This window comes from Lepidothrix coronata, unplaced genomic scaffold (assembly GCF_001604755.1).
Source record: "Lepidothrix coronata isolate B3197 unplaced genomic scaffold, Lepidothrix_coronata-1.0 Scaffold104, whole genome shotgun sequence".
NCBI classification, from domain to species: Eukaryota; Metazoa; Chordata; class Aves; order Passeriformes; family Pipridae; genus Lepidothrix; species Lepidothrix coronata.
Genome location: NW_016690284.1, coordinates 1,385,303 through 1,398,843, shown reverse-complemented (window position 1 = coordinate 1,398,843; position 13,541 = coordinate 1,385,303). Strand labels below are relative to the sequence as shown.

The following is a 13,541-nucleotide window of genomic DNA, read 5'->3' as shown; positions in this document are numbered from 1 at the left end:
TTAGATTAGATATTAGGAAATTTTTTTCACAGAAAGGTTTGTAAAACATTGGAACAGACTATCCAGGGAAGTAAGGGAAGTCACGAGCCCTAGAAGTGTTCAAAAAACATGTGGATATAGCTTAGTGGACATGGTTTAGTGGTGCTGGTGCTAGGTTGACAGTTGCATTTGTGTTGAATAATCTTAAAGGTCTTTTCCAAACTTAACAATTCTGTGATTTTCAATAAAAGATCGGGTTTTCACTTTGAACTGTTCTCTTAACAACTGGTAGTTGCATTATGCAGCTAGTGCACAGCCTATGGCTACAATGAAAGTGACTTGAAAGATGAGGAAATGCCTGTTAATCTGATACTAACCAAAGCCCGTGCAAGTCTCACTCCTTCACAAACTTGATATGGAGCTCTCTGTTTATTAGAGGGAATTTGTGTTTTATTAGTGTCCAAGAATAGGACTTAACTTGCCTTAGCTGCATATCAGCTGAAATAACTGCTTAATCCTCTCTGTCTTTTCAGTGACCTCCCCACTCCGGTGTGTTTTAAAACTAAGGAGAAAAGGGTTGAGATTCCAGTCCCACACAGCTCCAGCACAGTGACAATAACTACAAACAGCATCTCTGGAACTGCTTTGGCTACCAAAGAATTTAAAATTCACAAGAAAGATATCTGTAAGTATCAGGTTTTATGTGTGTATACAAAGCCTGTACACTGTGTTTAACAATTCTCCAGATGTGTATATGCTTGCAGTTTTCTTTGACAGTATTCCTGTAGGTAAAATGTTGATATGCTGAGTCCATATGAAGTTACTGTGCATCATAGGTTTTTTTTCTTTAATCCTTCAGAGGAAAGAAAACTCCTCTTACCCATAGCTCATAGTAGAGAAATCAAGGGCAGAATGTGACAAGGAAAGCAAAATACAACACTGTTACATCCCCAACTTTTTGCCCTTTTTTATCTTAGTTATGAGTTAGGAAGGATTTGTAAACAAATTCCTAATCTACATACTGAGGTACCTGCATGGGTTTTAAAGTGCTTTTGGTCAGACTTGGCTTGGGAAAGGCAGAATAAACTTCCTAGTGGCTCTTCTTCCGTTTTGGATGCTACAGAATGAAGTGGCTTACTCCTGCAATTTCAGAATACTTCAAGGGAAATTATATCATATGTCACTCCTGACAGGATCATATTGTCCTAATATATGCCCAACTTACCCATTCTGTTCAGCTGTATATGAAACTGAGAAAATACCTTTATTCTTGGGAGATAGACTGCTTCATGTTGGAGTCATAAATAAGTCAGACTTTTTCCCACTTCTTTCCATACAAAGGAGGAAGTTGTAAACTGAAGATGGCACTGCCACCATCTTCCATGCTTGCTCTAGGCTTCAATTTTGGTTTGATTCCTTAGTCCTTTAGTGTAGTCAAATTCTAATGTCAGTAATATTCCTTATCCATGCTTCTGTTTACAGTTGAGAGCAGCTCAAGAACTTTAACAAAATGCAACTCACAAATATTTGGGCAACACACTGGGTTCTCCAGGATATTGCTGACTCCAGGCAGGATGAGTCTCTCAGGTTCATCACAGGTTATCGTAGGCAGTGCTGAACTGTGCTGAACACTTTGCAGCTCTCAGATCCATGTTCAGGACTGAATTGGATGTATCACACATTTTAAAAATATGTTTTGTCTTGCAGCAGGCCAAATGAACTGCCATAACCCTTGTGTTACCATAATTCTTCCCTGCTTCTCAGTCTCTTTCTTCATCACCACCCATTTGTAGAAGAGGTCTTCTGTTTAATCTCCCTGCCCTGTCCACATCATGATGTCATGCCTTTAGTATTTCTTCTAGCTTAAAATCACTTTCCCCATGATCTTCTTCAGACCCTCATGTGAGCTTCTTCCGTCCTCTGCTTCTGCTCTCCTTTCTCCCTCCTGTCATTTCTGTTGCAAATCCCCAGTTCCTTACTGGTATCCAAAACTTACTTCTTCTGGGGATGGTTTTCCATCATCTTCCCTAGAAGTGTTCTTATGCATGCTTCAAAGACTGTCACCATGTTTCCTTTGCCTCTGCAGTATTGAATGAAGGTTGTAAAAGACAGGATACCTTTCTTCCTTAATATGCATTTTGAAGAGTCATATTCATGACCAGTTACTCGCATATCTGCGTGCTGAGATATCCAAAGAAAATGCTACCTAGTGATTCATCAGCACCTGAGCTTTCCTGAGAACTTTCATGCTCAAGTAATGACAGAGCCTATCTCATTCTAATTACAGCGATTGAGTTACATGTTTATATGGCTACTAGCCAGTTCAGAGCAGAGAGATGTGGCTGTTGAACACCTGTTGGGCTGGTGTTGCTGATTAATGACTTGAGTATGGGTTTTTTTCTCCCTCTCTTTTTCAAGTGTTTATTCCTGTCGCTCCACGCGTTCTTAGTTTAACGCCTGACTTTTCAACTTCCACATTAAATCTGAAGTGGAGTGATAATGGATCGGTCTTCCCAGATGGACTGGATGCTGTTTGGCAGATTCAGATACTCCGAAAAGAAACAGTGGAAAAAGTCACACAAGTAAGTCCTTTTCTTCCCTTATGAAAAATACATATGCAATTTTTGCCCTTGGTAATATTCTGAGGTCTTTTGAAGAAAGCTGAGAATGATGAAGATTGTAGAGCTTTGTAGAACCTTCTAGTCATGCTTCTAGTATGTAATTTCTTTTTAAGTTTCAAAGTTATGAGAAGACTGGCTACTATACTGTCAGTATTGAGTCACACCATTTTATTTTTTTTAATCTAGTACAGGGATTTTTTAATTAGAACTTGCTTGTAAATTTGGCAGATATTTTACACCATTGTCTCTACTTCTCCAACAGTATGTCAAGTCTTGGTCTCTGAATGCTCAGCTTGCTTTTTTCTTTTTTTTGTAACCACAGTTCTTCCAAGCCAATTTGTAGCTCTGTTCTAAGCATTTCAGTAATGGAGAAAAGACAAAATGTGCAGCCTGGGACATTTTAGAAAATTTGGAACATTTCACTGTCTGGGAGTGGCCCAGGATACTGGGATGCAGTATATACCTATTTAAATGCTTGGTGAGCTTCCTGCTCTCTCTCAATTGTCTGCCCTCTGGTATTTCTTGCAGACAGTCTACCTGGCTGGTGGGCTTTTTAGTAAGTTAGGCTTTTGTCCAAGTAAATTCACTGTGCAACTGAAAGTTAGGTGGGACACTCCAATAATCTCTCAGGATATTATGCTTTAATTCATTTAATTTGCCATTCTGTTGACACCTGGGAGATTATAAGTCATTATGAGCAGGTGTTTATAAGCTCTATTGTTGTTATTTTTTTGCGTGTGAAAACTCTGCAGGTTACTTACCACTCAAAACTGACTCACGAAGACATCATTCTTTCTTGGAACTGGACATCAGATATTCCTTTGGAGTGCGCATCACACTATGTGAAGATTCGCTGTTATATTAATGTAACACAATTTGTTGGCCTCAAGGAGTGGAGCGACTGGAGCCCAGTAGAAGTGATCCTTGGTATGTTTGTTCCCTTGCCACCACAGGCACTTTGATTTCTTTGTAAGAAGTGAGCCAAAATCAGAGAAAAGGCATTAGGCATTAATGGGCTGCTGGCTTTGAGGATGTTATGATTGGAGAAATAATGCAATCACTAGTTAATGAAACCTAGTAAACATTTATTTGTATGCATTGGAGTGCTCCTCAGTCACATTTTAGCTGATCAGCACCATATTTATAGCAAATTGTTCATGTGGGATTTTTGTTTGTTTGTTTTCTTCCTTCTCTACTAGGAAAAGATACTGATCCCAGTGAGAGTGGAGTGTTTCCTTTGGATACTGTGGTGGCAGTAGGTTCAGATGTGACATTTTGTTGTATCCATGAAGAAGGTCAGAACATAACAAATATGAGTTATGGATCAAAGCCCTACCCAATGATACAGCTGAGCAGTCGGAGCCATGCAATCAGAGTACTAAATGCCAGTGCCTCGGATTCCAGTGGAACAAACGTCGTGTGCAGACTCAACAATGGAATGATGGAGGGAACTGTCCTGTTTGTAGGATGTAGGTATCATTATGTTTACTAACCTCGGGAAAATCAAAATCATTTTGAGACTCTTAGAGTTCTGCTAGGAAACAAATACTACTGTAGCTTTCCTCCCCCCCCCTCCCCGGCCTTTGGTTTTGAGCATGAATTGGGATTGTACTTGTTTCACTGCGGAAACCCCAGCTCATGGAGAAGACACCAAGTTTGGGAGGATGAGAAGGTACCCATATAAGCCCTCTTCTTTTAGAACCTGGCCCAGTGCTTCTTTCATTGATCTCTTGTTCTAAGGTACTTTTTCATGATCTGGAATACTCAGTAGTTTATTGCCATATGAATATTCGTCCCCGGTCTGTATCACTGTAGGTTTACATCTGTTCTGGTTTAGTCCATGGCAAGGTGAGAGTAAGAGCAAGAATTGTAAATGCAAACATTTGTTTACCAATCAGTCAAATGAAGACAATAAAACACTTAGACTTGCAACAAAACATGCTCATCCAGGGCAGTAGCTCCTTGGGAGCTAATTACAGCAGAGGAAACCAGCCGACAATTCCTTTTTCCTGGACACTCTTCTAAAACACCCTTTCAGTATTTTTTTTAAAGGTACTGAATCACTGTGCATTTTATCTTCTCTACCGGGATCAGAAATCAGTTCCAGAAACAGATACCTGTTAAAACAAATGACTGAAAGTACCTCGTGGTTTTTTTCTCATAATTGGTCATTTTAGAGCTTTGTGTGTTTTCCCCACATGGATTTTGAGAGTTCTAATCTTCTGATAGCTGTTCATTATAATCCCATTCCCCATTACAAATGCCTGCCTTGAAACTTAGAATCCTTGGGGTTGAGGAAAGGGATAGGAGTAACTGGGCTCATTTTGAAAGTGTGCTCCCATCTCCAAGCTGTGCTCTCATTGACTTTGTCTATTAAGTTTTTGGTAGCAAATGCAAAACAGAATTCAACCTTTGATGTTTTCTCAGTGATATGTCATTTTTACATTAATTGCACTGTATTTACTTTTGTGGGAGAATCATCCAGGTAATTAAGTCAGTGATTCAAGAAAGAATGCCCTGACAATCCCATAGTTTTCTCCTATGCAGTGGTTTTCAAAGAGATGGGATTCCAAGTCTTGTTTCTTGTCAATATTTCTTCTAGTGGTGTCTACAGGGAGAGGACTTGTGCTGGTCCTCTTGCTGATGAGAGACATTTGTGGAAGAAAAGGTAGAGGAAGGAAACATAATGCCTTGGTTAAGCCTAGGTCTGTGTTCCTTTTTTGCCCGCTGCTCATAATCGGAACTAAACCTGCCACTGTTGCCTCTTGTGTTAGTGCGCCTTCTCTAGGGCAGCTATGTGGATATTATTGTGCTACCTTTGGCACACCTTTCCAGTCTCATACATCTCAAGTGTATGAGACCTGAAACAAGTGCTCTACTTACTCTCAAGTTAGCATGGTTGCCCTCTCTGTTGGGAACACTGCCCATCTTTTCCAGGAAGGCACTCAACACTGCCCTAGTAGGTCAGCAAAAAACAAGATTTAAAAGAAAAAGATTAGCACTTCCAAAGCCATGGGAAAGGGGATGAGCCATTCAGGCCTTGCTTTAACTCAGATTCAGTGTGGAATTCCTGCCAAAGGGACCATCTCCTTGACGTGACTTGTTTGGAGAATTCAAAACAGTGTTGGGGCTGGCATGTTAGAAAATGTGACGCACAGCCGACAGCTTTCCTGCATTGCTCAGCGGCTAAACTGATGCTAAGAATTTCAGAAAAGTCTTGGCAGAGTTTCAGTGAAACACTTCCAGGTCAGAGCCTGGAGCTTGTGAACATGTTTGCATGTGATTTACCAGGTTACCCACCCACTTAGAATCCTCGAGTCAAGTGTTAGTCAGATGGGGCTGATAATAATTATCCCTCTGTTTTATTGTGACTTTTTAAAGGCATATTTTTGCATGGTTGGAGTGTAACTGTTGCCATGTATTTGTGAAGCACGCAATCCAGACCCAGAAAAACCAAATGGTGATGTTTTCAGGAAGCCAGCGACCCAAATGTCACACTAGAATGGCAGAACATCAGCTAACTCTTCTGGTTTCCTTTCATGCTACAGATGCTCCTGATATTCCCCAAAACCTGAGCTGTGAAACACCCAATTTCCAGATAATAAAATGCTCCTGGAAACCAGGCAGACCCAGTGGACTGTATGGAAAACGAAGAACAATGTACAGTTTATTTGAAAGGTAAAATTAATCAGCACTAAAAGGAGTAAAAGGGTACGACTGGAATACTTCCATTGCTGCCTGTGACTTACTGCTCCATGCCTATTTAAATGTGATAGTTTTCATTGTTTAGAGCCTAAAATACTTTCCAGGAGTTTCTGGAAGTTGTAACTAAACTTGGAAACCCCTTATCTAGCCCTGCAAAATTCCAGTAGAAATTAAGGATGACTTTTCCCAGAGGTTTATGCCATTATGAACTCACAAGTAAATAAAGGGCATAGAGTATGAGGCTGCTGCCAACATACAGATAAGACCAATATGAAAATATAGGTAGATAATAAGTCAATCACTAATTTTTAATTTATTTTTTTTTTAATATGAACAAATATTTTTTTTAATATGACAATATTATCAGATTGTCTGTCAGACGTTTACTGAACTTCTGCTAGGCAAGATGGCAAGAAGCCCACTGAGAAAGAATTATAAAACAGGTCACGGTGCATTTCTTATGCCACTAGGAAAAACAGCAATGAGCCTACAGCCATTCTCCTCTCAGCATTAAGGATTAGATAGTGTCGAGCAGGCAAAGTATACATGTTAACTGTATAATGTTGAAAGGGAAGAAAGCACTGATGTCATCCATGGAAAGTAGTTGAGTGATGTCCCACCACATTGGCTAACGGAGTAGGCTATGTAAAGCCTTAAAAGTGAGGAATCATTGGTTGGAATAGCACTTGCAGTTGGGATTCCTTGGTAGTTGTGATTAGAAGTTAGTGAGGAGTTAACAAAATTCACATGGCGAGGAGGCTCCCATGTAATGCCAAAGGAGCAGTCAGGAAAAAGAGCCAGGAGAGGCCTGAGTCACACAAACTGATGAGAAATGGAGTCTTGTGGTGGCTTTGAAGCAAGTCAGAGGCCATGAGGATTGAGTTACTGCCACAGATATCACCCAGGGTGCTAATGCTAAAGAAGTCATTGGGTAGGGTGCAAAGAGGTGGACAAAAGAGTAGGTATTCGAAGGAAAGGAGCTCCAGTCACTCGCTGCTGATATTCAGCTTATAAACAAGGATGTTGTCCAGTCTTGTTATGTTCAGCCCAAAGCTGTGAGACTGATGTGATGCATTTCTGAGTAAATATTCTCATTCTTGTTCTCAGCCCACACTGAACTATTGAAATAGAGAGTATGATGTGGAGAGAGCTCAGAGCTAAGCTAGAACACAATAAAAATGCCTGAAGGAAGAAGTTAATTAAATTTGTGCTACTGAATGAGAGGCTTACAGAGATTGTAATTAAAGCAAATATACATACATATATACAGATACACACTCTAGATTTTACCCCCAGAGATGTACCACTGGTGTTGGCTGTTACCAGACTACCTCTCCTGCTGTTGATTAAAAAATAACTGGGAATAACGGATGTATTCCAGGTAACAAACTTTAGTTCAGATTTGACAGGGCTTTTGGAGGGACAATATGTGTAGCATCTTACTAGTTCAGAAAGCAATTAAAAGAATTCTTTAAATGTAAATGTATGCTGATCTGAACAAAGATACTTTAAGTCAGAATCTTAGTCGTAACTTGTGAGGTGGTTTTACAGGACCTACCTGTTTTCAAGGCTTTTGAGAAGTGAGTGAATGGAAATGTTATGCTAGTAGAAGAGGAGAGTTTCACGTGAGAACAGGGCAAGTCATGACTTTAACCTGCGTTGTGGTGTTAGATATGCCTCTGCAATCAAATCATTCTGTAAGCTGTGTGAACTGAACCCATCATTCTGTACCATGTTTTCAGTCTGGAGTTCTAACTGTTGCTAGAAATTAACTTATTCAAAAATTAACCTTTTCCCTCTCCTTTTTTACTTTTTAGAATGTCTGGTAAAAATGTTTCATGCGAAGTCAATGAAATGAACAGACAACATGTCTGTGGCTTTCCAGTACTGCCTGATCAAAAAACCTATGATTTCATATTAGGTGTCTCCAATCCTATTGGGCAAGCAGAATCATCTCTTTTGGTTGATATAACTCAAAGAGGTAATAGTAATGACGTAAAAAGGCAAAAAGATGTGTTTACTACATGCTAACCATTTGTTTGTTTGGTGTTTGAAGAACTCTGACATGGTATACTTTTCATTATTTTGCTTTATTGTCACCAGCTTTTTGCTGTATTTAATAATTTGGACTTGAAAATAACTCAGGACATGTTTTGAGGCAGTGATGTGTACAGGGAGATGACAGTTCTCAATAGAAATGCTACCAGATTGTACACACTGCTAGTGTTGATATAAATGCTACTGGTGACCTAAAAATTAGCTAGCTGCTGTTTATTGGGAATCATAGAATGGCTGGGGTTGGAAGGGACCTTAAAAATCATTTAGTTCCAACACACCACACACACTCCTCACACCCCACTTCCTGCCATATCCCACCTATTAGATTAGGTTGCCCAGAGCCCCATCCAACCTGGCCGTGAACACTTCCAGGGATGGGGCCTTCACAGCTTCTCTGGGCAAGTTTATGTATTGCTTCATATTTTATTACACATCAGTAATTTAAATTTAGGTGTAACTCTATGAACTGTGGATGACCTTGTATTTCAGTCTCTGTTTATAGGGCAAAATACCATACAGTTTTGCAGCATCAGGGTTTGGAGCATGAAAAAATAGCACAAACAGATAAAAGGTAATATCGGGACTATCACACGCTGTTGGTAATAGCCATAATCATCTGCTGTCATAGTTTGGAGAAAGAAATAACTTCTTTCATTAGACTTTCAGTTTAAACAAGGAAAGGGAGATGACCACCTTTTTAGCACTGTCTTCCTCACCCTTTTCCTTCTGTCTCCTCAACCACAGCTGAGATTTCAGACATTCCTATTGGTTACAGTATTCTGCCATCCCCCCAAAAAATGAATTTAAACATGAAGATGGTACATTTTTTTTAATCCAGGTCCCAGATCAACTATCTTAAGATTAGAATTCTCAGAGTACTTTTTTGATAAGGTTAGTAAGAGGGAAAATATTTATCTGTGTCTCCAAGTTTTTATCTCATGTCTGGTACACTAAGTCTTAAGTAAATCTATTTCGATGTTTGATAGCTGACAAGAGTGTCAGGAATGAGACTGCTCGCAGGTGCCTTTCAGCACCAGTTTTCCCAGTTGCTGATTGGATCACTTATCCTTCTGATTCTCTTTGATCTTTTAAAATCAGATTTTTCTGAACTGAAATGAATATGGTTTTTTGACTTAGAACTGAAGGTTTTTTCTTTATTTTTTTAGTTCATCCAAAAACCCCAGAGAAGTTGACTGTTTCTGAAAACAACTCTACAAGCATTCATCTGCATTGGTTTATAAATGGCAGCTTTGCTGAGATCAGGCTTCTGTGTCAAATTGAAATTACCAGTGGTCACTCTGAGCAAAAACTAGTAAGTGTTGCTTTTAAGGGATTATTTTTTGGCACAGATGTCAGTCTTTTTCACTGAACTAATCACATTTCAAATTCTTTTCTCATGCTAAGAGCTTAATTCTGATAATCTTATTAAATGATTAATGTAGTAATGAGTAGAGGTTCATTTACTAAAATCAGAAAACTTCCTGTTTGTCTCTGTTGTTGCCTGGTTTCTCTCTCTTTTTCTTTCTTTCTTTTTTTTTTTTGTTTTTTTTTTTAGGGTTTTTTTTGTTTGTTTTTTTGTTTTGTTTTAAACCATTAGAGCAAAGTCAAATTACACACCATGTTATTTGGTACTTGGAGACTGTGCATAGTGCTTTATGCTAATTCTTTAGGTAACAGTCCTTGTGCTTTGTCCTTCTAGGTGCAAACTTAACATTATCTATTAATACACAGCTGTTCCAGGATGCACTGCTGCCTTGAAGACTTCCATGGTGGTTGTTTCAGATCTTGTAGTCTGCAGCTGAATTTCTCTTTTCTTTTCTTTCCCCTCGGAGAATAGTTCATTTGTTTGCTGTCAGCAGTTGACATGCATGTGGCCATAACAGGCAGCTGCTAAACCTGCTTGTATGTTGGTGATGTAGAGACAGGATAGGGAAGGATTTTCCCACTGGGTGTATCAGTAGGTAATCTCCCAGTGAGGAGAGAAGGTGGTATTTGTGGGCTGGGTTCAGATTTTCAGCCATTCAGGCTCCCAGCTGCTGCCCAGCTTGGTGCTCTGTGTCACTGACTGGAGCTGCATATTTACTCTGCTGACTGTCAGAGGAGCTTAGGATACTAATTTAGACACCAGCATCAGACACTGACTGTAGGTGGTGGGAATATATCCTCTTCTTAACTGCTTAACTTAGTGTGGTGTGACCTGTGTTACTGGGGAAGCCTAATGACAGCTGCATGTTCAGTTGGCTTGAGATTTACCCCCAATTTCTTTGTGCATTCAGATCTCTCAGCATTTTGGGTAGGCACATGCTGAATTGTCAGGTCTTGCTGCACCGAGTCTAAATTTGTAATTTTAGCACATTAACCTCAGAGGCTGTTTTTTACAGTGCTTGTTTGATTTTTAGCAGTAGTCTATTACCCTCTGCATTTAGTTGCTAGTTGGGCACAGCGGTTGGGCACAGCCTTGAATAACTTAGGTCAAGCCACAGAAATTATACAGCTAAGACTGAAGATAATCATTATGTACATGCCTCTAAAATAATAGGGTAGTAGTTAATGCATGCTCTGTAAGAGTATTTTTAAAATACTTTCAAAGCTCTTAATGAGTGTGTAAGCCTTAAGCTTTTATATTTTCTCTGTAATGACATCTGTTAACTAATACCAGAGATAAAGTACTGCAAAGGAACTCATAAGTATTTTTGGAATACGAAGCTCAAAGCCTGGGGCACACACTCATTTGTGAACTCTGCTAGCAAAGCAATCATCTGGGGCAGTGGGAGATAGTCAGGTCTTACACTTCCACAGAAGTTTGATTCCCGGCACCTGTATCAGAGCCCACAGCTACAGATATTTTGTAATGCAGCAAAGAGCTCCCTAGAAGCTTTTAGAGCTTGTTACATTGTCGCTGGTTGCTTAATAAAATAACTCCAGGAGTTCTCCCTAACAAACAAAAGTAGCTGTGAAATTGTTATGGAGTTTTACATAGCATTTTGAGGATGTTTTCAGAAGCTTTTCCATCTGTATGAGAGATTGTTGGCTTTTCCAGTATTTTTGAAGTTGTCATTTGGCTTTAGAAGTGCACAATTTGTTGCATCTTAAAGTCACTTGGAATCCAGTTTTTGGCAGCTGTGGTGCACATGTGTTATAATTAGATTCAGTAAAAAATATTCCCAGGCTTAGGATTTCCTTAAGTAATCATGCAACTGAAATGCTTCCTAGACTCACATCATTTTAAGAATAATAGGAGAGACTAGTCCTCTCATAAGAGCTGTGAACTGAGGTCACCTAGGTTAGATTTGGATACTATCTTTTGAAGGAAAAATGGAGGAAGCAAACTATGATAAACATCTTGCTCTAACAAGCTGTCTTTAGTGTACTTCTGTGCATGTCTCTTAGGAAAAAAGCCTCTTTGCTGACAGTCTGGTGTGCATGTGCTCAGGGGAAGTGCAGGTTCTGAATACCAGAGGTGAAATCCTGGCCTGCCTCATGTGAGCAGTTTTGCTGCCTATAGGAGAGCAGGGGACTGGATGGGATAGATGGGAAGCAACAGCCTGCTACTGTGTGCAGAACTCCTCCTGTTGAAGGCTCATCAGTGTTCCCTCTCCTTTTCATGCTTTACAACTCAAAAGGTGCTACCTACTGTCATATTTCGATTTCTGTGCTATATATGACTTTATTTGGGTGGACCTCTGAAAATTTTTCCTTTGTTTAGGGTGACTGCATAGGAAATATTTTTCTTTTTCATTATTTTCTTCATAGGGCTTGACTACAGCTTTCACACTGTGAGCATTCTTGGGGGAAAAAATCACCTTTTTAGATGCTGACTTGCAGCATAATCTAGGAGGAAAAAAATATATCATGTCAATTTCTGTAAATTTTTAACAGCACAATGTCTCCATGCCTGGTGGGAAATCCTCAGCTTACACAGCTCATCTGAATGCATTGCACCCATATACCAAATACCAGTTTAGGGTGCGCTGTTCAGCTGCTGACCATTTCTGGAGGTGGAGTGACTGGAGCCGGGTAGAGGAGTACACAACATCAGAAGCCCGTAAGTTTATCTGACTCTTTGATGAGAAAATGTTGGACTTGTGAGGCCATATATTTTAAAATTAGTCGTCTAAAAACCTAACTTTTCAAAAGATGGTAAATTGTCCACTGTGCAACTTGGGAAAATAAACTACCATTCTTATGTTTTTCTAAGCTCCTGCAAGAGGACCAGACATCTGGAGAGAGAGAAGTTCTTCTGGAGAAAGTCTAAAAATCTTCTGGAAGGTAGATAGTACACTTGAACTTTTAAATATTATGTATATTATTTAAAATATTATGTAATGTAACTGTATAAAAAAATATTTTCTTACACATTTATAAATTAGTGAACTGTATAGTCAGTAAACCAGACTGCTGTTCTTAGCTTTTTTTTTTTGGAACCATCCATTGAGACAAATATTTTTCCCCAAATGAAAATATTATTGAAATTTTATAATTTAAACATTGCATTGAGAAGCATTTCACAGAAAGAATTAAACTTTTTATGCATCCCAGTTGAAAAGTAAAAACTTGAAAACTTATGTGCTAATTCTTACTTGCATAACTTTTTTGGCTCATACTCTTATACAGACATCAGACTAGATCAGGAACATTAAATTCATATTTTCCTGTGTCTTCTTTTGTATATTGCATTTTGGTTTTAATGGTTTTTCTTTGTCTGTTCATAGCCCTTACCCCTTTCTGAAGCCAATGGGAGAATAACGTCTCACGAAGTGTCCTGCTACCTGCTAGAGACACCACTGGAGCATAAAGTAGTCACTGAACCCACAAACAGCACAGAGATAAAACTTGGAAAAAATGACTGTGTAATTAGCGTTGTAGCCAAAAACCAAGCAGGCTCGTCTCCTCCTTCAAGGATAACAAGCATGGAACTTCCAAGTGGTGAGTGCTCCCAGCCATGAGTTAAACACCTTCAAATCCAGAACAAGTTTGTTGATTGAAAAATAATGATTTGTTTGTTTGTGTTTATTTCTCCACCCAAATCTACTGGGTAGGGGAAAAAAAATGTTTCTTTGCTTTCAGTGTATTGTCTTGCCAATGAATCGTCATCATGGCTAGGCTTCGCAAACAAAGATTTAGGAAGGCTCTATCCACCAACTAATCGTACTCTCTACATAAAGGAAGGGTGATAGT

General features: G+C 39.3%; 1 protein-coding gene across 5 annotated transcripts in view; it reads left to right on the top strand.

Moving 5' to 3' along the window:
* LOC108501591 (leukemia inhibitory factor receptor-like) overlaps positions 1-13,541 on the top strand; it is a 59,685-nt gene that overhangs the window by 24,283 nt on the left and 21,861 nt on the right. For all 5 annotated transcript variants that reach the window (XM_017823648.1, XM_017823646.1, XM_017823645.1 and 2 more), the window contains 10 exons: positions 513-664; positions 2,398-2,561; positions 3,353-3,527; positions 3,800-4,069; positions 6,149-6,278; positions 8,123-8,286; positions 9,530-9,675; positions 12,243-12,408; positions 12,562-12,632; positions 13,076-13,289. In XM_017823648.1, the coding sequence (XP_017679137.1) occupies positions 513-664; positions 2,398-2,561; positions 3,353-3,527; positions 3,800-4,069; positions 6,149-6,278; positions 8,123-8,286; positions 9,530-9,675; positions 12,243-12,408; positions 12,562-12,632; positions 13,076-13,289 (1,652 nt within the window). The remainder of the gene's footprint in view (positions 1-512; positions 665-2,397; positions 2,562-3,352; positions 3,528-3,799; positions 4,070-6,148; positions 6,279-8,122; positions 8,287-9,529; positions 9,676-12,242; positions 12,409-12,561; positions 12,633-13,075; positions 13,290-13,541) is intronic.